This window comes from Lissotriton vulgaris, chromosome 1_1, assembly GCF_964263255.1.
Source record: "Lissotriton vulgaris chromosome 1_1, aLisVul1.2, whole genome shotgun sequence".
Lineage (NCBI taxonomy): Eukaryota > Metazoa > Chordata > Amphibia > Caudata > Salamandridae > Lissotriton > Lissotriton vulgaris.
Genome location: NC_141685.1, coordinates 591,258,314 through 591,283,258, shown reverse-complemented (window position 1 = coordinate 591,283,258; position 24,945 = coordinate 591,258,314). Strand labels below are relative to the sequence as shown.

At 43.4% G+C, this 24,945-nt stretch overlaps 1 protein-coding gene across 2 annotated transcripts in view; it reads left to right on the top strand.

The window, feature by feature from the left end:
• Window positions 1-24,945, top strand: part of LOC147747532 (vitellogenin-A2-like) — a 527,187-nt gene that overhangs the window by 47,102 nt on the left and 455,140 nt on the right. For both annotated transcript variants that reach the window (XM_086954020.1, XM_086954019.1), the window contains 3 exons: window positions 20,634-20,885; window positions 21,000-21,161; window positions 21,245-21,393. In XM_086954020.1, the coding sequence (XP_086810146.1) occupies window positions 20,634-20,885; window positions 21,000-21,161; window positions 21,245-21,393 (563 nt within the window). The remainder of the gene's footprint in view (window positions 1-20,633; window positions 20,886-20,999; window positions 21,162-21,244; window positions 21,394-24,945) is intronic.

Here is a 24,945-nt window from a genome sequence, read left to right as displayed (position 1 = left end):
TGGAAGGTTTGGAACCATTTGTTTCCACCCCCTTTTCTGGTTCATCGGTTAACTCATTTTTGTCCATCTAGTGAGTGACCGGTGAGTCGGGGAAGTGGTTGGGACTTGCAACGTTCCCACAGTGTGTGGGTTGGGCTGGAGCCTAACAGAATAACAAGCCCACGTTTTAATACACTGCCCGAACGTATGGATGTAGAAGGCAGAGCCACGGCAGGGACGGAAGTCCCTACCATGCTCGATGTTATGGGTGCCTTAGCTGCCTTACAGGCTCAGGTGCAGGATTTGAGACAAGAGAACGTGGGATTGAGGCAAGAACGGGGGGCGGTAAGAGCGCGAGAAACCGTGCAACCAAGGGGACCGACACCTCTCATACACCCGGCCACGTTTCAGTATGGAGGGCGGGACAGAGTAACCCTGGAGGTAGTACCCCAGTGGCGATCACTGTGTCCTCCCCTGTTCCTGTTCCCCTGGCTCAACCTGAACCATTCTATGGAGACAGTGGGAAATTTGGCACGTTCATGAATCAGTGCCAGCTCCACTTCATGTGTAGGCCAGGGGCCTTTCCTGACGATGCGGCAAAGGTAGCGTTTACGCTTTCTTATTTGGCTGGTACTGCTGCCCAGTGGGCTATCCCCTTAGTGGAGGATAAGGATCAGGTGTTGAGGGATTATGACGCATTTAAGGAGCTGATGCGGGGTTGTTTGCCAAACATGCATTTATGCAAGCTAGCGACTCAGAACTGCTGAAATTGCGACAGGGCAGACAAGACCTCCTTACGTATATAGCGACCTTCAATCGCTTGATCTCTGAGACACATTGGCCAGCCGATAAGCGGACCTCATTATTCTACCAGGGTCTTAATGATGACTTGAAAGACGTGGTATCACAAGTGGTGGATCCCCCGGAGGATTGTGCCGCATTCATTGACCTAGTGGTTAAATTGAACCATCGGCTATCGGAAAGACGCGGGGATCGTTTACGATTTCAGGTGTCCCGTGGTAGCTTCATAAAACCTGAAGTTAAACAACCTCTCGGGGAATCGAAGCCTGAGCCCATGGAAATAGGGGGAGTAAGGGGTCCTTTGACACCGGAAGAAAGGAAACGAAGAAGAGACAAGAATCTATGCCTCTATTGTGGTCAGGGGGGCCACTTCGCAAGGGAATGTCCCGTCAAACCATCAGGGGCGGGTTACAGCAAAAAGGTGGCATATGTGCAGGTAGAAAGGTTGCCCCTCCCGGAGCATAAGACAGGGCAGTATGAGGTGTTGGGGGCGGTTGATCTGGCTCCTCGACATTTCGTCATCTCGCTCAACTTCTAGTAACTGCTCAGAATAGAGTGCCGGTATCGGTGTTGTTAGATTCGGGTGCCACCGGCAATTTCATTTTTTAAAGAAGAAAGGAGTTAGGTCCTTGTTCAATGGGGAAGGCTGGACCTTGTAAATAGTTTTGTACACCAAGAATTGCCACCCCACTCATTCCATTCGCCCTTGATTATAGGCAACACATCAGCTTTGGTCGGATATGTTAGGTATTTTATTTACCTTTGTTTTCAAATCTTTTCATAAAAAAATCATAACTTCTCATGGCAGAGAAGGAACACTACACGTATAACAAATAAATACATCAACAATAATACAACATTTATAAAGTGAACAAAATCACAAAGTGAAACATACAAAACAACTGTACCAATTTCAGGCTGTTCAAAAAAAGGGGCAAGATAAATATACAAGCCTCAATGACCATCAATGAACGAAGTTTTTAGAACAGTATTCGACAGATTCACATTAACAAGGAGATGTCACATTACACAAATGATGTAATTCTAAAGCTCTCAATGATCAAGAATTTCATCTCCTTTCATGCCGACGCGTTTCGAACTCCAAACAGTAGTTATGGGTTCTCTTCAGGGCCTTGTTGCTTTCTGTCTGTATGTATATAAGAGAAAGGTAACAGTATGTGAATGTGATTATATATGGCCTCCTTGTTTCACACTGCTAGTGATGTACCACATTCAAAAGTGATAGTACCTTATTTGTCGCTGTAGTTCTCATATAGGTGTTTGTGCATCATTGGAACTGTCGTCTAAAGGAAGTTAAATTGAAAAAATCAGTTTCAAGCCGCGTTCTACGCTAGCTCTGCTGTGACCTCATGCCAAAGCACTGCTGAACGTACCTTTCAGTGTTTATGGGTCCGTATGGGGGCCATCCCTACGCACGGTGAAGTATTTTGGACCTGGGGGGAAGGCGGGGATAAAATTACTATCATTGCGCTTCTGTAGTAATCTCAATGGGCAAGGAACATTGTGAAATAATTCCTACCTTTTTTGCGTGCACCGCGCGCTTCGGGAGCCGCTGGCTCCGTTATCAGCTGATTTCGATCGGTTTCTGTTTATCCGGATCCCGTGTGTATTCCCGTGTTGATTCTAGTTGCGCACTGTTTAAGAAAACGGGGGAATCAGTTTGTGTCCCTGTAGCGGGCAGCGGTTGTATCTAAAACCCTTTAGTTCGGCTCACCTCGTTTCCAGCGTCTTACTCCCACTCAGACTCCGCTCGCTATGGAAGGCGGCGGCCTGGTTGCTTGGTAACTAAAAGGCTATTCTGGGACCGTAGGCGTTCTGGGATATGTAGTTCAATATAAATGCGCTGAGTGCAACAGAAGCATTATTCTAACTTGCCTAGTGTTCTACCCTTCAGTCAAGGGGGCCAAAACAACCCTCGTGGAGCCCCACGTAATTGTGACATTATAGCCTGGACACTTCGGAAAGTGAATTTAATCCATTTTGTGTGCTATTAAATTTTAGAATGAGGTATGCCTCTTTCCTAAGGAGTGTTTCTTCAATGTTCCTTGCCCATTGAGATTACTACAGAAGCGCAATGATAGTAATTTTATCCCCGCCTTCCCCCCAGGTCCAAAATACTTCACCGTGCGTAGGGATGGCCCCCATACGGACCCATAAACACTGAAAGGTACGTTCAGCAGTGCTTTGGCATGAGGTCACAGCAGAGCTAGCGTAGAACGCGGCTTGAAACTGATTTTTTCAATTTAACTTCCTTTAGACGACAGTTCCAATGATGCACAAACACCTATATGAGAACTACAGCGACAAATAAGGTACTATCACTTTTGAATGTGGTACATCACTAGCAGTGTGAAACAAGGAGGCCATATATAATCACATTCACATACTGTTACCTTTCTCTTATATACATACAGACAGAAAGCAACAAGGCCCTGAAGAGAACCCATAACTACTGTTTGGAGTTCGAAACGCGTCGGCATGAAAGGAGATGAAATTCTTGATCATTGAGAGCTTTAGAATTACATCATTTGTGTAATGTGACATCTCCTTGTTAATGTGAATCTGTCGAATACTGTTCTAAAAACTTCGTTCATTGATGGTCATTGAGGCTTGTATATTTATCTTGCCCCTTTTTTTGAACAGCCTGAAATTGGTACAGTTGTTTTGTATGTTTCACTTTGTGATTTTGTTCACTTTATAAATGTTGTATTATTGTTGATGTATTTATTTGTTATACGTGTAGTGTTCCTTCTCTGCCATGAGAAGTTATGATTTTTTTATGAAAAGATTTGAAAACAAAGGTAAATAAAATACCTAACATATCCGACCAAAGCTGATGTGTTGCCTATAATCAAGGGCGAATGGAATGAGTGGGGTGGCAATTCTTGGTGTACAAAACCGGCAATTTCATTGACATCTCCCTAGCGGAAAAACTTGGTGTGCCCTGCCAGTATAAGAAACAACCGGAGTTGGTTCGAGCAATAGACGGAACCGAGTTGTCATCTGGGTGCATCACTAGACAGACGATGCCGTTACGGTTGATATGTGACAACGGCCACTCGGAGTGTGTGGTGTTCGATTTAATTGATGCACCATCCTTCGGGTTGGTGTTGGGGGTGCCTTGGCTGCAGGAGCACAATCCCAGGATTGACTGGGTGCGGCGGTTAGTTACTCTAGACTCGCATTATTGCTTGAAGAATTGCTATAGTGTGGCCAGTAAGAAGGTCCCTCCCTTGTATTGTGCGACCGTGGAGGAGAGTGGAGTTCCGAGACAGTACGAGGATTATGCTGATGTCTTTGACAAAGGGTGTGCTCAGAGTTTACCCCCACATAGGTCTTTCGACTGTAGAATTGATCTAGTGGAGGGAGCCCCTTTGCCCTGTAGTCGTATTTATGCGTTGTCTGAACCGGAGGAGAAGCATCTCAAAGACTATTTGGATGAGATGTTGGATCTAGGGTTCATCCGTCCTTCTTCTTCGCCCGTGTCTTCGGCAATCTTCTTTATACCAAAGAAGGAAGGCACCCTGAGGGCTTGCGTTGACTACCGGACGCTAAATAAGGCTACCATAAAGACAAGGTACCCTCTTCCACTTATCCCCGTGTTACTGGACCAACTCCGCAAGGCCAAGGTGTTTACCAAACTGGACTTGCGTGGAGCCTACCATCTGATCCGTATGCGACCCGGGGATGAGTGGAAAACGGCTTTTAAAACTAAACACGGGCTGTTTGAGTACTGTGTGATGCCGTTTGGCCTGTGCAATGCGCCAGCGGCGTTCCAGTACTTCATTAACGAGGTCCTGAGTGAGTATCTGGATAGGACGGTAATTGTGTACCTGGATGATATCCTTATTTTTTCGGAGACCTGTGTAGAACACCATACACATGTACAGCAAGTGTTGCAGAAATTGCGGGAACATCGGCTTTATGCCAAACTGGAAAAGTGCCTATTTGATGCGGAGGAGGTGGAATTTTTGGGTTTTTTAATATCAGCCGAAGGAATACGGATGGACCCGAAAAAGATACAGGCTATTCTGGACTGGCCGGTACCAACTTCTGTTAAGCACATTCAGGTACTCCTAGGGTTCGCCAATTTTTATTGGCGTTTCATTGCGCGATTTTCAGATATCGTGGCACCGATGACCAGGTTGTTGCGTAAGGGGGTCCCTTTTGTGTGGTCGCAGGAAGCGCAAGGTGCTTTTCATCTATTGTTGAAGACCTTTACAACGGCGCCAGTACTAGCCCATCCTGATCCAGCATTTCCATTCTTTGTTGAGAGAGATGCGTCCGCGGGAGCAGTAGGAGGGGTGTTGTCCCAAAAGGAGGAGGGCACTGGCCATATGCATCCTATTGCGTATTTTTCAAAGACATTGTTACCGGCCGAACGCAATTACACGGTGGCGGAACGAGAGTTGTTAGCAGTGAAATTGTCGTTTGAGGAGTGGCGTCACTATCTGTGGGGGGCTCGCCATAGAATTACGATTTACACGGATCATAAGAACTTGGAGTTTTTCAGGTCAGCCAGGGCATTGACACCTAGACAGATGCGGTGGGTCTTGTTTTTTAATGAATATGATTTTATCATAACTTACAGACCCGCTGCACAGCAGATTAAATCAGATGCACTGTCTAGGATACATATGGATCCGGAAGAAGGGAAAGTAGGAAAAGAAAACAGACCAATGCTCGATAGCAGGAGGATTGTGGGAGTGGCCTCGGTTGAAGAGTTTACTACTAAAATAAAAGAGCAGCTGAAGCAAACGGACATGGCCCCGTGGTTACGGCTAGCGCAGGTGGTGTTCCGGGAGGGGTTGCTGTATCAGGGGGATAGATTGTTTGTTCCGCCCGAGTTGAGAGCGAAGGTGGTGGAGTGGTGTCACTCGTCCTCCTTGGTCGGACATCCAGGAATAGGGAAGACCAAGGAATTGTGCTTGAGGTGGTTTTGGTGGGAAAATGTGGCACAGGATATACAGAAATATGTAACAGCTTGTCCTGTCTGTGCCATCAATAAACCCTTGCATAGTAAGCCTTCCGGTCTATTACAACCATTGGTGATACCCCCTTCCCCTTGGCATACCATCAGCATGGATTTTGTCACAGACCTTCCCTTGGTATCCGGTTTCACGGCCATTCTCGTGGTTGTGGATTTGTTCACCAAAATGGCCCACTTCATACCGCTTCAGAAACTCCCTACAGCAAAGGAAATGGCCTTGGAGTTTATGTCTTCAATAGTAAGATTACATGGGCTGCCAACAGCTGTCATCTCAGACAGGGGGGCGCAATTTGTATCCCATTTCTGGACGGAGCTCTGTCTGGTGCTTAAGATGGATATACGCTTGTCATCTGCGTACCATCCCCAGTCAGATGGGCAGACAGAGCGCACCAACCAGACAATGGAACAATACCTGAGGTGCTTGACTACTTCCCTGTCGTGTGAATGGGTAATGGTATTACCCATTGCAGAATTTGCATATAACAACAGCATCCACACGGCCCTGGGAATGACACCTTTTTATTGTTCCATGGGATATCATCCAAAAGCCCTAGCAATCCAACCCACTGGGCACATGCCAGCCATTGATGATGCGTGTAAACGACTGAGTGACATCTGGGAGGTAGCTAGAGTCAGGCTACAGGAGGCCAAGGCGGCTATGAAACTACAGGCGGATCGCCATAGGGTTTCGGCCCCTGCTTATAAGGTGGGCGTTCAAGTATGGTTGGTTTCACGTAACCTGAGGCTACAAGGGTCGCGCAAGTTACAGCCCCGGTATGTAGGCCCTTTTCCGATTGTACAGGTGGTCAATCCTGTGGCGATGAAGCTGTTATTACCATCTGATTATAAGGTTCACCCGGTATTTCACACTTCCTTGCTGAAGCCCTTTGTCCCCTCAGATCAGGTCTTGCCCCCTCCTGCTCCGGTGGTGGTAGATGGAGAGGAGGAGTTTGAAGTACAGGCTATCCTTGATTCTAGGAGACGGAGGGGTAGATTGTATTACCTGGTAGATTGGAAGGGGTATGCTCCAGAGGACAGGACATGGGAACCAGCCGGAGGGGTCCATGCGCCCCGTTTGGTGAGGCTATTTCACAGACAACACCCCCGGAAGCCTAGACCGGTGGGGAGGATCATTGGGGGGGGGGTACTGTTAAGATTCGGTTCCCAGTCCTCTGTTGATGACCATTGCCTTTACCATCATGTGACACGCCAGCAGTATAAAAAGGAGTCTTACCATGGGATCCTTGCTTGTTATTACAAACCTGTGGGTTCCTGCTTCTTTTGGTTCCTGAGAAAGCTGTTGGTCGTTGCCTTTCCTCACGGGCTCGTGAGGAACCTTGGAAAACTTGCCTTTTTCCCGTATCCCTTACCTTGATCCCCAGTGTGGTTAATTCCCTGATCCTGCCCCCTTTTGCTCCTTTGCTGTTTCCCGCCTTGTATTCCCATAGTGAGTTAGTTAGTGTTCCAGTTCCCGTTCCCCTCCTACCCCCGTTAGAGATTATTCAACGACATTCAGGGGCTCCTGTTTGTCAGACGCTAACTTTTGTGTCTTTTTCCCTTTGGACCCCGAGACTTGGCAAAGCTATAGATCGGGCGCTAGTCGCTCGTTCAATCAACAAGTCTTGTGGAGAGTATCCGCCTCGTTGTAGACGGATCTGACGTTGCTAGCTAATTCCCGGCTGGGATTAGTTTTTACTTTCACTTTTGAAACGAGCGTTATCGTTTCTCACTTATTTTAGTTTTTCCACTTCTCACTCATTTTTGAGACACAGGGGTTTTTTGTTCATGCACGTTCCTTTTGCATGTTTTTTACCCTGAGCAATCCCGTCACGTCCAAACCTGATACACCCACGATTTCTGTTCTTGATAATTCCCCTCGAAACAAAACCTGCATTTACGAACGGTAAGTGTCGGTGTGGTAAAACGGCATTCTATGGTCTTTGTTTACTATAGCAGGATTGGGAACTGAATATTATTGTGTGCTATCCCTTTTTTGTTTCCCTGTTCATGCAGGTGCGGAAGCGAGGAGGAGGGTGTTATTTGATCCTTCGTTCTACAGGGGTGGAAGGTTTGGAACCATTTGTTTCCACCCCCTTTTCTGGTTCATCGGTTAACTCATTTTTGTCCATCTAGTGAGTGACCGGTGAGTCGGGGAAGTGGTTGGGACTTGCAACGTTCCCGCAGTGTGTGGGTTGGGCTGGAGCCTAACAAGAACAACAAATAAGACTGATGGGAGTCTGGTGTTGTGGTCGCTGCCACGAAGTTGGGGTCACTGCCGTTCAGGAGTCAGGACACAGTTACACATGTTGGATTGGTTAGTGTTACATAGGGTTAGTGGTACCAGAAGCATTGAGACTGTATGAGCATGTGATGATGGTTGATGTGGACGGGTCGCACTGGTAGCAATGTGTCTTGCCTACTAGAGTGTGCCATGTGGAATCGGGACTGGACCTGAATTGTGAGGCCTGCTGATTGTAGTGTAGGCCAGAGGTAGCGATGAGGAAGGGCCCACAGGCATGTGCATACGTTGGCGGCCCCACCGGCCTGCGTAGTGCAGGTTCAGTGGAACCACTTGTCGGCAGACTTCAATCTGAAAATTCTCTTCACTAATCGAAGGGAGTGAGGTGCTGTGGTTGAGTCACTGCCATTCAGGACTCAGGGCACAGTTACACATGTGGGATTGGTTTGTGTTAAATAGGGTTAGTGGTACCAGAAGCATTGAGACTATATGAGCCTGTGATGATGGTTGATGTGGACGGGTCGCACTGGGAGCAATGTGTCTTGCCTATTGGAGTGCGTCATGTGGAATCGGGACTGTATCTGAATTGTGTGGCCTGCTGACCGTAGTGTAGGCCAGAGGTAGCGATGAGGAAGGGCTCACAGGCATGTGCATACGTTGGTGGCCCCAACGGCCTGCGTAGTGCAGGTTCAGTGGCACCACTTGTCGGCAGGCTTCAATCTGTCAATACTCCACACTAATCAAAGGGAGTGAGGTGCTGTGGTCGCTGCCACAAAGTTAGGGTCGCTGCAGTTCAGGACTCAGGACACATGTGGGATCGGCATATATTAAAGAGGGTTAGTGGGACTACGTGTCGCCGGCCTTGCATATCGAAAAATGCCTCACTGATCGAAGGGACGGTGGTGCTGTGGTCGCTGCCACAGTCTTGGGGTCAGTGCGATTCAGGACTCAAGAGACAGGTACACATGTGGGATCAGCTTGTGTTAAAGAGGGTTAGTGGGACAACGTTTCACCAGCCTTGCATGTCAAAATATGCCTCGCTGATCGAAGGGAGTCTGGTGCTGTGGTCACTGCCACGGACTTGGGGTCACTGCCATTTAGGACTCAAGACACAGTTACATATGTGGGATTGGCTAGTGTTGAACAGAGTTAGTGGCAGCACGTGTTACCAGCCTTCCATATGGCAATATGCCTCACTGATTGAATGGAGTCTGCTGCTGTAATTGTCTCACGGAGTTGGGGGTCACTGCTATTCAGGACTCAGGACACAGTTACACATGTGGGATCGGCTTATGCTGAAGACGGTTAGTGGTACCATATGTCAACTGTCTTTCACAGTGTAGGTCAGAGGTAGTGGTGAGCAAGGGCCCATAGCCATGTGCATAAGTTGGTGGCCCCACCGGCCTGCTTAGTACAGGTTCAGTGGCACCACATGTCACTGCCCTTCCATACGCAACTATCCTTCACTGATTGAAGGGAGTCCGGTGCTGTGGTCGCTGCCACGAAGTTGAGGTTGCTGCCATTCAGGACTCAGGAACCAGTTACACATGTAGGATCAGCTAACAGGGTTAGTTGGCAAAACGTGTTGCCGGTCTTCCACAGTGCAGGCCTGAGGCATTGGTCAGAAAAGGTCCACAGGCATGTGACGTTGACCTGAACTGCAGAGATTCGGAGCATTTGGTCTTATTAACCCATTATAGTCTCTTACACAATTTGCGTTGCTACTAATCTTGAATTATGAATCGTGTAACCCCAGTGTAGGGTGCAGGCAGTGGTCAGGATGGGCGCACAGCCACGTGGTGTTGAGTTGAGCTGCACAGTTAGTGGCACCTAAAGCACTCAGTGTGTGCGCACCCTGCGATGATACGTGGTCTCGGCGGGCTGCACTGGGAGCAATGTCTTGCCTCGATAAGGCCACGTGAAGATGACTTATGGTGCAGTGAGTTAGTAGCACCTGAAGCACAGAGCGTGTGTGCATCCTGCGATGATGCGTGGTCCCGGCGGGCCGCACTGGTAGCAACGTGTCTTGCGAAATGGACTGGGCCATCTTCAATCGCCAGTGCATCTGAATTGTGGGCCCTGCTGTCTGCAGTGTAGATGGAAGGCAGTAGTTAGCGTAGACATCGAGGAATGCTTTTTGTCACTTCTTCTTGACAAAATCCAAGGATTTAGAGTACAGTTCTCTGTGCAATTAATAAATCAAGGCTGAATTCAAGTTGTGAACCCTGCTGTCCGCTGTGTAGATCAAAGGCAGTAGTCGGTACAGACATAAGTCTGCGGTGCTGTGGCACTGGGTTCTCAGGAGGCTTGTGTGGAGGAGGCCCGCAGTCATGGCGGCAGCCACATGCCAGGGTGAGGGTCAGTGCTCTGGCAGACTTGTTGGTCTTACCAGAAGTGAACCAGGGCCTGGGCTATTTATTCACGTACTTTGGATCAGCCCACTCCGCTTCCGCTTCCAGGGGGGACAACACAGCTATATGACCGAGATCTTCCCCACTGCCTGAGGTAACATGGTTGCATTGATTGTGCACTACACTACAAGTATCAATAGTATATCTCCACATGGAGAGGTTTGTGCTTTGCATAGTGAGGTCTGTGCAGCACATCAGCGTTACACTTGGCATTGTGTGCATTAATATTGATGGGTGACTTGCCTTCTTCATATATAGTTGGTTGCCCCATATCCCAACATTCAGCTATTGTGCAGCCATGGTATTTTGAGAAGGTCCGTTGTCCTGTTTTGCGCTGCCTCAGTGGTAGTAGCGGGCGATGGTCCGGGGTGGGGAGGTTCTGATTGTGGTGGCGCTGGGTGTTGTGGCCTTGTTGGGTGTCGGAGCTGCATGATCAGTAGCTTTATCACATGTAGGTCTTTAGACGTGGCTGTGAGTTGGGTCTAATTCACGCAGTAGATAGTCTACCTCCAGTTAAAGGTGGATGTTAATTTGTTTCTGGTAAGTCGGCTTATTGTCTGCTGTTTAGATCGCTTTGCAGATTTGGCTGGTTGTTTAAAATATGGGGAAGTGGTGTTTTTGTGTTTGTTTTGCACAAGAACGTCTACTTTGCATATAATTTACGTTAGTTGTGGCTCTCGTTTGTGGCGATTTTGTTGGTGGAAGGTATCGATGGAAGAGTGTTAAGATTTGGAGTTTTTACCAGGTTGAGAATGGGATGATAATTAAAAAACACAGAAAAAAATAAATGTTTAATGAACATTATAATTAGAAATTAGCATTTAAAAAACCTTTGAAATTTACTGAGAAAAACATAGGTTTTACAGACGTTATAGTTAGGAATTAGCATTTAAAAAACCTTAGAAATTCACTGAAAAAAACCATAGGTTTCAGGGACGTTATAGTTAGTTGGACATTTCACTCATACAAAACAATAGAAATTCCGCTTTTATAGTTAGTTGAGCTAACTATAACTCGCGCCCACGCAATGCACTGCTGATGACATCACATATTACATCATTCATGACATGGTCAGTGACATCACTGATGACATCACTGATGACATCTCAAATGACATCACTGATGATATAACTGATGACATCATCCACATGACAATCTGATGCACCTCATGAGACCTTAATATAACACTTGATACTCCCACTCTAAAATACAGACTATATTTTTCGAAACCATGAACACACCAATACCAGTTAGTACAAATCCACTGACTGATTCCTAGGTCTACACACACATGAATTCATTCACCCATACAGTTGTTCATACATACAATCAGCCATTAATACAGCATTATCATATCCAGTCACATATCTATACAGACACTCAGACACCACCTCTCATTCATAGAGTTATTCACACACCTACTCAGTAATGGAAATAATGAATCACACTTTTATTTACTCACCTGTACAGTTATACACATACCACCTCACTTATTAAAACATATACTAACACATACTTTCACTCTAATACCATAACTAATACAAGCACACACTGATCCATACAGGCACTCTGACAATCACTCACTCTCACATATAGTCATTTATACAGTCCAACACTCACATATACTGCCTTTCACATATGCAGTTACTTACACATGTACCACTGAGGCATCCATTCACTCACCAATACACCCATACACACACTCAACCAGCCATACAGCCCTTCACAGATACAGACTTGAACACATATATGCAGTGAATTATACACTCACATATTAATGCACAGAGTCACACCCCCCACCCACACAGACACTCACGCACCCATACAGATACTCAATGAATCAATAGCCCATATAGATTCTCATTTAGCTGCTAACCAAACCATGCAACCAGTTACTCACCATCTGACAACCTAAACTGTGTGAATGTCTGTACCAGTCGCTAACACATGCATTAGGTAAGACACAATTAATCACTCACTTATACAGTCAGTCACACACTTACTTAACCATGCATCCTGACTTATACACCCATTCGGTCTTCAATACACCTTGGTATATATATATATATATATATATATATATATATATATATATATATATATATATATATATATATATATATATTCACTGAAAAAAACATAGGTTTGACACCAGTTATAGTTAGCTGGAAATTTTACTGACATAAAACCATTGAAATTCCCACATTATAGTTAGTTGGACTCACTATAACTTGCGCGCCTGCAATGCACTGCTGATGACGTCACATATTACATCACTCATGACATGGTCAGTGACATCACTCATGACATCACTGATGACACCATCCAGTGAATGTGTGTCTTTCTGAAAAATAAATATGTTTTATATATGTAGATGTAAAGGTCGATGGAAGAATAAATGTTTAAATAAGTGTCTTAATGGATGTTTTTTTTAAATGATTGGTTAACTGGATTATTAAGTGTATCTTAGTGAATACATATATTAGCGAGTATTGTTTAAATATTTAAATGTTTGTATCAGTGTTTCACTTTGTGTATAAGTGGCTGCATGGTTTGGTGAGTAGCTACAAGTGTGTGTATATGGTTTATTAAATGTTTTTTTTAGTATCAGTATGAGTGTCTGTATGGTTTGGTGGGGGTGTTAATTTGCACATAGATGCATCAATGACTGATTCACTGTTTGTATGTGTTTTGAAGACAGCATATGTGCAGGACTGTATGGGTGGATGAGTGTTTATATGTGTGTGTTAGTGAGTGAATGACTGTCTCACTAGTGTCTTTATCAGTAACTACATATTTTTTAATCTAGTATATGTGAGTATTGATGTATATAAGTGAGTATATGTGAGAGTCAGAGATTGAAAGAGTTCTTGTTTAAATAAGTATGTGTTTCTATAAGTGATTGTTTAAGAGAGTAAGTATGTGTAAGTTTCCTTAGAAGTAAGGTGGTAGTGTGTGTATAGCTGTATATGCAAATAAACGGATGTTCAATAGTTTATTTGCATGTGTGATTATGTGTGTGAGTAACTTTTGGATGACTGTCGGTGTGTAACAGGATGTATAGGTGTTTCACTACATATGATGAGTGAATATATGTATGAGTGACTATATAGAACTGTTGGTGAATGAGTGGATGTGTATATAGATGATGGTATTACTGAATTGGTTGTTGTAACTGGTATGGGTATCTCTATTTTTTTTTAAATTTTAGTTTCTATTTTTAAATATGTGTTTCAAGGGTTACATTACACTGAAAGGAGGTCTGTCACTCTGTCACAAGGATGGTGTCATCAGTGATGTCATGATGAGTGATGTCACTGACCATGTCATGAGTGATGTAATATGTGACGTCATCAGCAGTGCATTGCAGGCGCGCAAGTTATAGTGAGTCCAACTAACTATAACGTGGGAATTTCAATGGTTTTATGTCAGTAAAATTTCCAGCTAACTATAACTGGTGTCAAACCTATGGTTTTTTCAGTGAATTTAATATGTTTTTTAAATGCTAATTCCTAACTATAACTGGTGTGAAACCTATGGTTTTTTCAGTGAATTTCATAGGTTTTTTAAATGCTAATTCCTAACTATATAAAGCCTGAAACCTATGTTTTTTTCAGTGAATTTCAAAGTTTTTTTAATGCTAATTCCTAACTATATAAGACCTGAAAGCCCACCAGGAATCTCCAGTATGCGCCAGGGGACTGCATTGCAGAGAGGTGTAATGAAGCCACGCCCCTTTTTACACCTCTCTGCAACGGGGGGGAACTAATTCCCCTTGCATACTGGGGGCCCCTGGGGGCCAACTAGCCCACCTGGAACCTCCAGTATGCGCCAGGGGGCTGCAATGCAGAGGTGTAATGAGGCTATGCCCCTTGTTACCCCTCTCTGCAACGCAGCCCGCTGCTGCGTTTGTAGAGGGGGAACTACTTCCCCTTGCATACTGGGGGTCCCTGGGGGCCAACTAGCCCACCAGGAGCCTCCAGCATGCGCCAGGGGGCTGCATTGCAGAGAGGTGTAATGAGGCCACACCCTTTTTTACACCTCTCTGCAACGCAGTTCCTGTGCATGTTTGAAGAGGGGGAACTAATTGCCCTTGCATACTAGGGGTCCCTGGGGGCCAACTAGCCCACCTGGAACCTCCAGTATGCGTCAGGGGGCTGCATTGCACAGAGGTGTAATGAGGCTATGCCCCTTTTTACACCTCTCTGCAACGCAGGCCACTGGCGCGTTTGCAGAGGGGGGACTAATTCCCCTTGCATACTGGGGGTCCCTGGGTCATATCTGCCCAAACACCGATATTCTGAACGATTGAAAATGACTTTTCTTGAGAAACATTTGGATTTGGATTATCATGTCCTATACTTTGGAATTTTTGAAAGATTGACTTTGAGTATGCTATAAATTACTCAAGTCTGCCCGAATTGTGTGGGTAAAATTGATACCTAGTCACTTTGAATAAGAATGTACTTACGTCTCGTCTAACATTTGGAAGAAATATCTAGTTATATGACAACAGGATACCGACATAACTTGAAGGAAATAAGAACGCCCTGAAGAAGTTCTGTTGTACAGAATGAAACGTTTCGGCTGGCTGTGGTACATAAACTTAAGAAAAATAAAAGCATTTTAATATACACCAAGATTCAGCGCTTCAATAAGGACTCTAAGTGATATGATTTGATTGGACTTATTGTGCAAGTGGCGCTGTGCCAAACTTTGGAATATTCTCCACTACTCTCTACTACTTACTCTCTCCTACTCCACTACTCTCAAATACTCACTGTCTACTACTCATTCTCTACTACTCTACTACTCTCTACTACTCTCTCTCTACTACTCACTCCCTACTACTCACTATCTACTACTCTCTACTACTCACTCTCTACTACTCATTCTCTACTACTCACTCTTTACTACTCACTCTCTACTACTCTCTCTCTACTTCTCACTCTCTACTACTCTCTACTACTCTCTCTACTACTCACTCTCTACTACTCACTCTACTACTCACTCTCTACTACTCTCTACTACTCACTCTCTACTACTCTCTCTCTACTAGTCTCTACTACTCACTCTCTACTACTCTCTACTATTCTCTCTCACTGCTACTCACTCTCTACTACTCACTCTTTACTACTCTCTACTACTCACTCTACTGCTCTCTACTACTCACTCTACTACTTACTCTCTACTACTCTCTACTACTCACTCTATACTACTCACTATCTACTACTCTCTACTACTCACTCTACTACTCTCTACTACTCATTCTCTGCTACTCTCTCTACTGCTCTCTACTACTCTCTACTACTCACTCTCTACTCTCTATTACTCACTCTCTACTCTCTACCTCTCTACCTCGCTCTACTTCTCTCTCTACTAGTCTCTACCTCTCTACCGCTACCTCTCTACCTCTACCTCTCTACCTCTACCTCTCTCTACACGCATACATATACACATATATATATGCATATGCATTTATATATATATGTATGTGTATGTATATATATATATATATATATATATACATACATTTATAAACATATATAATCTGTATATCTATATAAATACAAATGTAAATGCATGCATACATATACATATATGCATACAGATGCATGTTATTTACATGAAAGTTTAAAAAACACTAATAAAAGCAAAGCTAAAAAGCCACCTCATTACAAACAGAATGGCTTTAACTTAAACGAGGGCGAGATCTATTGCATTTTCAATGCTTGTTTTCTTTGGTTCCATCAAGAAGGCATTCAGATGTGTCACACATTTGCCATAAATTCTGAATGTTAGCACTCTAGTTGCTCATTAGATCACTGTAGTAAAGCTACTGCTCACCAGGGAAGTCTGCTGCTGGTATTCAAAGTGCATGTTTCAGTCTACATGTGAGACTTTTTTTAATGAAATAGAAGAGGATTTGAGAAGTCACTCAAAATGATCCCAAATTTTTCTTGCTGAAGCACTAATCATACTTGCTATGGCAAAATGAACCCCCTCATTTTGTTCCTTTTTAAATTAAATGTTTTCAGACGTACCACTTCATTCCAATCAAGATGGCTTCTGGTGTGCCATACTTTTGTCATAAGTAAGACTGTTAGCACTCTAGTTGTTCTTTAGAACACTCTGGGACATTCTGTCATTGGGCTATACTTGGGCTACATCTGGGTGATATTTGGGCTACATTTAGGCTCTTTTGTCTCTGGTGGCCATCTTGGGAGACTGTATATCAGAATTGTTTAATGAAATTGAAGAGGATTTGAGAAGTCACTCAAAATGTGCCCTAATTTTTATTTCTGCAGCACTAATCATACTTTCTATGGCAAAATATACCCCCTCATTTTGTTCCTTTTTAAATTAAATGTTTTAAGAGTTACCACTTTATTCCAATCAAGATGGCTTCAGGTGTGCCATACCTTTGTAATAAGTAGGACTGTTAGCGCTCTAGTTGTTCTTTAGAACACTCTGGGACATTCTGTCATTGGGCTATACTTGGGCTACATCTGGGTGATATTTGGGCTACATTTGGGCTCTTTTGTCTCTGGTGGCCATCTTGGGAGACTGCATGTCAGAATTTTTTTATGAAATAGAAGAGGATTTGAGAAGTCACTCAAAATGTGCCCTAATTTTTCTTTCTGCAGCACTAATAATACTTTCTATGGCATAATATACCCCCTCATTTTGTTCCTTTTTAAATTAAATGTTTTAAGAGTTACCACTTTATTCCCATCACAATGGCTTCAGGTGTGCTATACCTTTGTAATAAGTAGGACTGTTAGCGCTCTAGTTGTTCTTTAGAACACTCTAGGAGGCTGCAGTAGAAAACAAAGGAATCAACTGACGGTCTCTGTCCTTTTTGGATGTACATGTTTTACTGAGAATGTTAGACTTCATTCTCACATGATTGAGAAAGATAATGTGAATTTACAGAAAAAATGCTTTCAGTTTAGCTTATAGATCCCCTTCAAAACCACTGTGGGAAAATCATGAGATATTAGTTTTCTTTCAAACATGATTCGTGATATCACACCAGAAGGCTTTTTCACATGGTAAAATCACCTTAGAACACACCACAATTCCTAAAATGAGTGTGGTACCATCAACAAATGATGTATAATGTAACTAAAGTCCTAAAACCCTCTATTAACTGCCATGCTTTTTTAGTGAGGTGCTATCATGTATATTGGTCCCAAGATGGCTGCCAACACTTCTTGGATGAAGTGCTGACAGCCAATCAGATCAGATGTATGGTTAGGCTCCACCCAGATATATATATTTTTTTGAACCTAAATTACTCAAAATCTACTGGAGCACATATCTTGAGACATAGCAAAGGCACATCGGGCTACCAGTCCCTACAATTTTGCCAAGTTTTGTGGAAATCCAGTCAGCCCTTCGGGCTAAAAGTGAGTCCAACCGCCCTATGGAAATTAACATGAGGGAAAACACGATTTGGGACCCTCCTTTTATCTCGGCCCCGCTTGACGAATCCCCCCCAAACTGTCAGGGAAGGAGCGGAGCGCAGCGAGGCAAATTTAAGGAAAATTACAGGCCGATTCCTCAACCGGCGCCAAAGTTATTCCCAATAGAATGTTGCGGATTTCCTATAGAAAACAATCCTAACTATAACTACCTACTGGCGACCGCCAGTAGGTAATATATTCAAGAAAGATTGTGGTGATGCTGGTGTGCTTCCAAACCGCTGGTGGTGCACAGTGCTTAGTGCCACCGCTGGCACTACAATATCAAAATATATCCCTCTGTTCATTTATGAGAAAAAGAGAACGGCACTCTAAGTCATGGAAGAAAAATAGCCTATTCAATTAATCAGATCTCCCCAGGCATGAGGACACATCAGAGACGCGTTTGGCAGTTGCAACTGCCTTTTTCATTCTGATTTACGCCATATGGGTGCTTCATTTAACACCATCGCTGCTACAGCTAATTCTCCTGGATGCTGACTTTTCTGGATTCCCATTGTTCATGACGAGCTCAGCTCGTCATGAGTGTATGGAGGTGTACATCATGACGAGCTGAGCTCGTCATGAGCGTCCAAGGGGTTAAATTAAACATTTGTAAACATAGAGAATGTACTACCCGCATGCAGCCATATAAATCAATACTCCAACGTGAAACACAAGGAGATGTAAAGTATCACCCATTTGAAAAATAAATTGACCATTTTTCAGCAGTATTTAACATGTAACCCTTGTAAATCTATATATACTATGAAGATATAGTGGTTCTCTATAAACTGGCTTCAATATTTTTGTAGGTCAACATTAAAAACGACATCATTGATTAGGGATAATAAGAAGCATTTTTGATTAAACTGTATTTGGAGGCTGGGATGTATAACATAATCAAAGCCATTACTCACTTATATGCCTCAATTATATAGAATACAGAAAATGCATTTTGAATTTGAACTTTTTAAGGGAGAGCGCTCCACCTTAAAGGGAGGCATTTAATCTGATGAGTGATAACATCTGAAAAATTATACAGGTGCCTATACTTACATAAGCATATGTGAATTATCATTAATTTAATCTGAAATTCTATTTATGTTAAACTTAATAAACATTCAATCATATATAGGCTAAACATTTGTAAATACTACTTTGCTCTTAGATGATATCTCCCGAAATCAAAGAGTACAATGGCATCTGGCCCAAGGATCCATTCAACAATTAGTTTTCTTTCAAACATGGTTCATGATATCACAGCAGAAGGCTTTTTCACATGGTAAAATCACCTTAGAACACACCACAATTCCTGAAATGAGTATGGTACCATAAACAAATGATTTATAATGTAACTAATGTCCTAAAACCCTCCATTAACTACAAGGCTTTTTAATGAGGTGCTATCATGTATATTGGTCCCAAGATGGCTGCCAACACTTCTTGGATGAAGTGCTGACAGCCAATCAGATCAGATGTGTGGTTAGGCTCCGCCCAGATATATATATTTTTTTGAACCTAAATTACTCAAACTCCACTGGAGCACATATCTTGAGACATAGCAAAGGCACATCGGGCTACCAGTCCCTACAATTTTGCCAAGTTTTGTGGAAATCCATTCAGCCGTTCGGGCTAAAAGTGAGTCCAACTGCCCTATGGAAATTAACATGGGGAAAACACGATTTGGGACCCTCCTTTTATCTCGGCCCCCTCTTGACGAATCCCCCCCAAACTTTCAGGGAAGGAGCGGAGTGCAGCGAGGCGAATTTAAGGAAAATTACAGGCAGATTCCTCAACCGGCGCCAAAGTTATTCCCAATAGAATGTTGGGGATTTCCTATAGAAAACAATCCTAACTATAACTACCTACTGGCGACCGCCAGTAGGTAATATATTTAAGAAAGATTGTGGTGATGCTGGTGTGCCTCCAAACCGCTGGTGGTGCACAGTGCTTAGTGCCACCGCTGGCACTACAGTATCAAAATATATCCCTCTGTTCATTTATGAGAAAAAGAGAACGGCACTCTAAGTCATGGAAGAAAAATAGCCTATTCAATTAATCAGATCTCCCCAGGCATGAGGACACATCAGAGACGCGTTTGGCAGTTGCAACTGCCTTTTTCATTCTGATTTACGCCATATGGGTGCTTCATTTAAATTAAACATTTGTAAACATAGAGAATGTACTACCCGCATGCAGCCATATAAATCAATACTCCAACGTGAAACACAAGGAGATGTAAAGTATCACCCATTTGAAAAATAAATTGACTGTTTTTCAGCAGTATTTAACATGTAACCCTTGTAAATCTATATATAGTATGAAGATATAGTGGTTCTCTATAAACTGGCTTCAATATTTTTGTAGGTCAACATTAAAAACAACATCATTGGTTGGGGATAATAAGAAGCATTTTTGATTAAACTGTATTTGGAGGCTGGGATGTATAACATAATCAAAGCCATTACTCACGTATATGCCTCAATTATATAGAATACAGAAAATGCATTTTAAATTTGAACTTTTTAAGGGAGAGGGCTCCACCTTAAGGGGAGGCATTTAATCTGATGAGTGATAACATCTGAAAAATTATACAGGTGCCTATACTTACATAAGCATATGTGAATTATCATTAATTTAATCTGAAATTCTATTTATGTTATACTTAATAAACATTCAATCATATATAGGCTAAACATTTGTAAATAATACTTTGCTCTTAGATAATATCTCCAGAAATCAAAGAGTACAATGGCATCTGGCCCAAGGATCCATTCACCCGCTCCTCAAAGCTGACCCAGGATCTTGCTACTCAACTCAGCAGACCTGTGAAGTTTGAATACAACCATGGACAAGTTGGAGCCATTTATGCCCCAAATGATGTTTCTGAAACGATTCTGAACATTTACAGAGGAATTGTGAACCTGCTGCAGGTCACCATCAAGAACAAGCAAATTGTCTATGACTTGCAAGAGGTTGGTGAATCAGCCCAGACTGCTAGACTTGTAAAGGATGTATTGTGTTTTCCATGTAATCCATTTGCACTCATGTAAAGTTCATATGCTTACAGTGTTTATTCATTCCCATAGGAGGGGATCTCTGGAGTCTGTCATACAAGGTATGTGATTCACAATGACAAGAGGTCAGGTCAACTTATTATTGTGAAATCCACTGATCTAAACAACTGCCAGGACAAAGTAGTGCAGAACCTTGGCATGGCCTATGTGGAGATTCATCCTTCTTTGAAAAAGGTAAGGGGTGTCTAGGAGCTTTTCTGGAAAGCTCATGTATGTGCATCTTCACATCTTACAGTTTATGTGTTTTGTGAATTTAGAATTTTAAGAATTTAAGAGGAGCTACCACATACACGTATGAGATGAAGCACACTGACTCTGGTCCTCTTATCACTGAAGTGACAGCAAGACAGGTGTACCAGTTCTCCCCCTTCAATGAACTCTACGGTGCCGCAGTTATGGAGGCAAGGTATGTCTGTAGAAAATTATGCTAATTATCAAAGTGCTTATGACTAAATATAAGGCACTAATGGGCTTGTTCTGAATACTGCTGGAGATGTAGTAGATAAACCAGCCTGGGGAAAACCAGTGGCGGATGACAGGTAACGAGGTGGTGGGGTGAGGGTGGGATGGAATATATATTTAAAAAACTTACCTTACCTTCAAAAAGGCCACCGCCTTGCTGCTTCTCTTCTAGGCGACATCCAAACCAGAAAGCAGCCAGGCCCCCCATAGCCAATCACGAAGCTGCCATGCAACGTTATGATTGGTCAGAGCGCTGTGGTTCTGGGGACTGGAGGCCTTTGCATGTTCCTCACCAGGCTGTGTATTACAGCCTGGTGGGAACATGCAAAGTGCACATGGCTGTTTGGCTGGGCCAAGACAGCCGGCCAAGCAGTTGGGCCCCTCTGGCCACTGGCACCCCTAATTTAAAGGGTTCTCCTACATCTGCCCCCTCTAGTTTTGTGTGCTCGGAAGTAATGTAGCTCATCTCTGCTTCTCTCAGGCAATAATTTATAGTACAAAACCAGGAGGGAATGCCATTAGGCGGCAATAACGTTTCCATGGGGAAACACTTCTAGATCTAGCCTTTTGGAGAAATAGTTTGAGAATAACCGGTAGTAATAATGTAAACATTTGTCTGCATATATTTGAAAACCGTTCATGGTAAATCTGTTCAAATATGCTCTTACTACATTACTCTAGTTCTGTGGTAGACCAAAAAGAAGTATAGTCGAACATCTACTGCAGATGTTCGCCACTATTGCAGTACTATTGCGTGCTGGAGATTCTGATCATACACGGTAGATCCTTCTTGAAGTTATATCTTAAGCATGATTCCATTATGCGGTTTAGACAACGTATTTTATTACCTTCTTGTTATGTAAATAATTCAGTTTGTAAACCAGACTGCACCCTCTTTCCTTCTTTGCTTCTGATGTGTTTTTGAGTAGTGCACTGTTTAGGTGCTTAACCAATGCGAGGGCTCTGAAAAAACTGACTCCTGGTTTCATCCTCAGTTTGGTCAGGGGATTGCCTCTCATACATGTCTTTTGAGCACTCAGTTGAGTTGGGCGGCATGATAGGGCTTCGCCTCCAAGGATTCATTGCATGCCAGAAGGTTTGTTCCAGTGTTAGCCGAATAGCTGGAGTCTGAAATGTTTAGGCAATCGCCCATACTTAGATGATACCATGTCCTCCACTGACACCCATGTGGTGGTCTAAGCTTCGGCTACAATATGCAATGGGAAATCTTGTTGTGGTGGTGCATGAAAACATTAGTATATATATATATATATATATATATATATTACCTACTGGCGGTCGCCAGTAGGTAGTTATAGTTAGGATTTTTTTCAATGTTAAATCTGAAAATTCTATTTGGAATAACTTTGGCGCCGGTTGACGAATCTGCCTGAAAATTTCCACAAAATGGCCTCGCGGCGTTCCGGTCCTTCCCTGAAAGTTTGGGGGGGATTCGTCAAGCGGGGGCCGAGATAAAAGGGGGGTCCCAAAACGCGTTTTCCCCATGTTAATTTCCATAGGGCGGTCGATTTCACTTTTAGCCCGAACGGCTGAATGGATTTCCACCAAACTTGGCAAAATTGTAGGGACTGGTAGCCCGATGTGCCTTTGCTATGTCTCAAGATATGTGCTCCAGTGGATTTTGAGTAATTAAGGGTCAAAAAAATATATATATCTAAAGCCGCGCTCCGGTACGCGCACCGGTACGCGCACCGGGCGCTTACCGCGACTTGCGCGCAGAAAGCTGATTGGCTCTGGGATGTCTGTAAACATTCTAAACAGTCCGGAGCGGCCGCCATCTTGTGTCTCGGTAGGATCGAGACACGAGAGGTGGCCAAAACAAAGAGGGAAATGACCATAAGGGGGCAGAGTAGACCCCCCTTGACCCCCTAGGTTTGATGTGGGGGCCATAAAAGGGCCCCGCGGAGCAAAAAAAAAATAAAAAAATTTTTTGATTTTCGCGGGGTGAGCGCCCGGTACGCGCACCGGTACGCGCACCGGTAAGCGTACCGGGGAGCGTACCATGGGGAAAAAGAATGACAGTTTTAAAAGTAGCTGTTTAAAAAAAAAATGTTTTGTTGTTTTTTTTATACATACACATACATACATATATAAATGCATATGCATATATATATATGCATATATGTGTATATGTGTGCGTGTAGAGAGAGGTAGAGAGGTAGAGGTGTAGAGGTAGAGAGGTAGAGAGGTAGCGGTAGAGAGGTAGAGATTAGTAGAGAGAGAAGAAGAGAGAGGTAGAGAGTAGAGAGTGAGTAATAGAGAGTAGAGAGTGAGTAGTAGAGAGTAGTAGAGAGCAGTAGAGAGAGTAGCAGAGAGTGAGTAGTAGAGAGTAGTAGAGTGAATAGTAGAGTGAGTAGTAGAGAGTAGTAGAGAGTGAGTAGTAGAGAGTGAGTAGTAGACAGTAGTAGAGAGTAAGTAGTAGAGTGAGTAGTAGAGAGCAGTAGAAAGTGAGTAGTAGAGAGTAGTAAAGAGTGAGTAGTAGAGAGTGAGTAGTAGAGAGTGAGTAGTAGAGAGTAGTAGAGAATGAGTAGCAGAGAGAATAGTAGTGAGTAGTAGAGAGTGAGTAGTAGAGTGAGTAGTAGAGACTAGTAGAGAGAGAGTAGTAGAGAGTGAGTAGTAGACAGTAGTAGAGAGTGAGAAGTAGAGAGTGAGTAGTAGAGAGTAGTAGTGAGTAGTAAAGAGTGAGTAGTAGAGAGAGTAGTAGAGAGTGAGTAGTAGAGAGTAGTAGATAGTGAGTAGTAGGGAGTAGTGAGTAGCGAGTAGTAGGGAGTGAGTAGTAGAGAGAGAGTAGTAGAGAGTAGTAGAGTAGTAGAGAATGAGTAGTAGACAGTGAGTACTTGAGAGTAGTGGAGTAGGAGAGAGTAAGTAGTAGAGAGTAGTGGAGAATATTCCAAAGTTTGGCACAGCACCACTTTCACAATGAGTCCAATCAAATCATATCACTTAGAGTCCTTATTGAAGCGCTGAATCTTGGTGTATATTCAAATGCTTTTATTTTCCTTAAGTTTATGTACCACAGCCAGCCGAAAGGTTTCGTTCTGTACAACAGAACTTCTTCAGGGCGTTCTTATTTCCTTCAAGTTATGTCGGTATCCAGTTGTCATATAACTAGATATTTCTTCCAAATGTTAGACGAGACATAAGTATATTCTTATTCAAAGTGACTAGGTATCAATTTTACCCACACAATTCGGGCAGACTTGAGTAATTTATAGCATCCTCAAAGTCAGTCTTTCAAAAATTCCAAATCCAAATGTTTCTCAAGAAAAGTAATTTACAATCGTTCGGAATATCGGTGTTTGGGCAGATATGATCCAGGGACCCCCAGTATGCAAGGGGAATTAGTCCCCCCTCTACAAACGCGCCAGTGGCCTGCATTGCAGAGAGGTGTAACAAGGGTGTGGCCTCATTACACTTCTCTGCAATGCAGCTCCCTCGCGCATACTGGAGGCTCCTGGTGGACCAGTTGACCCCA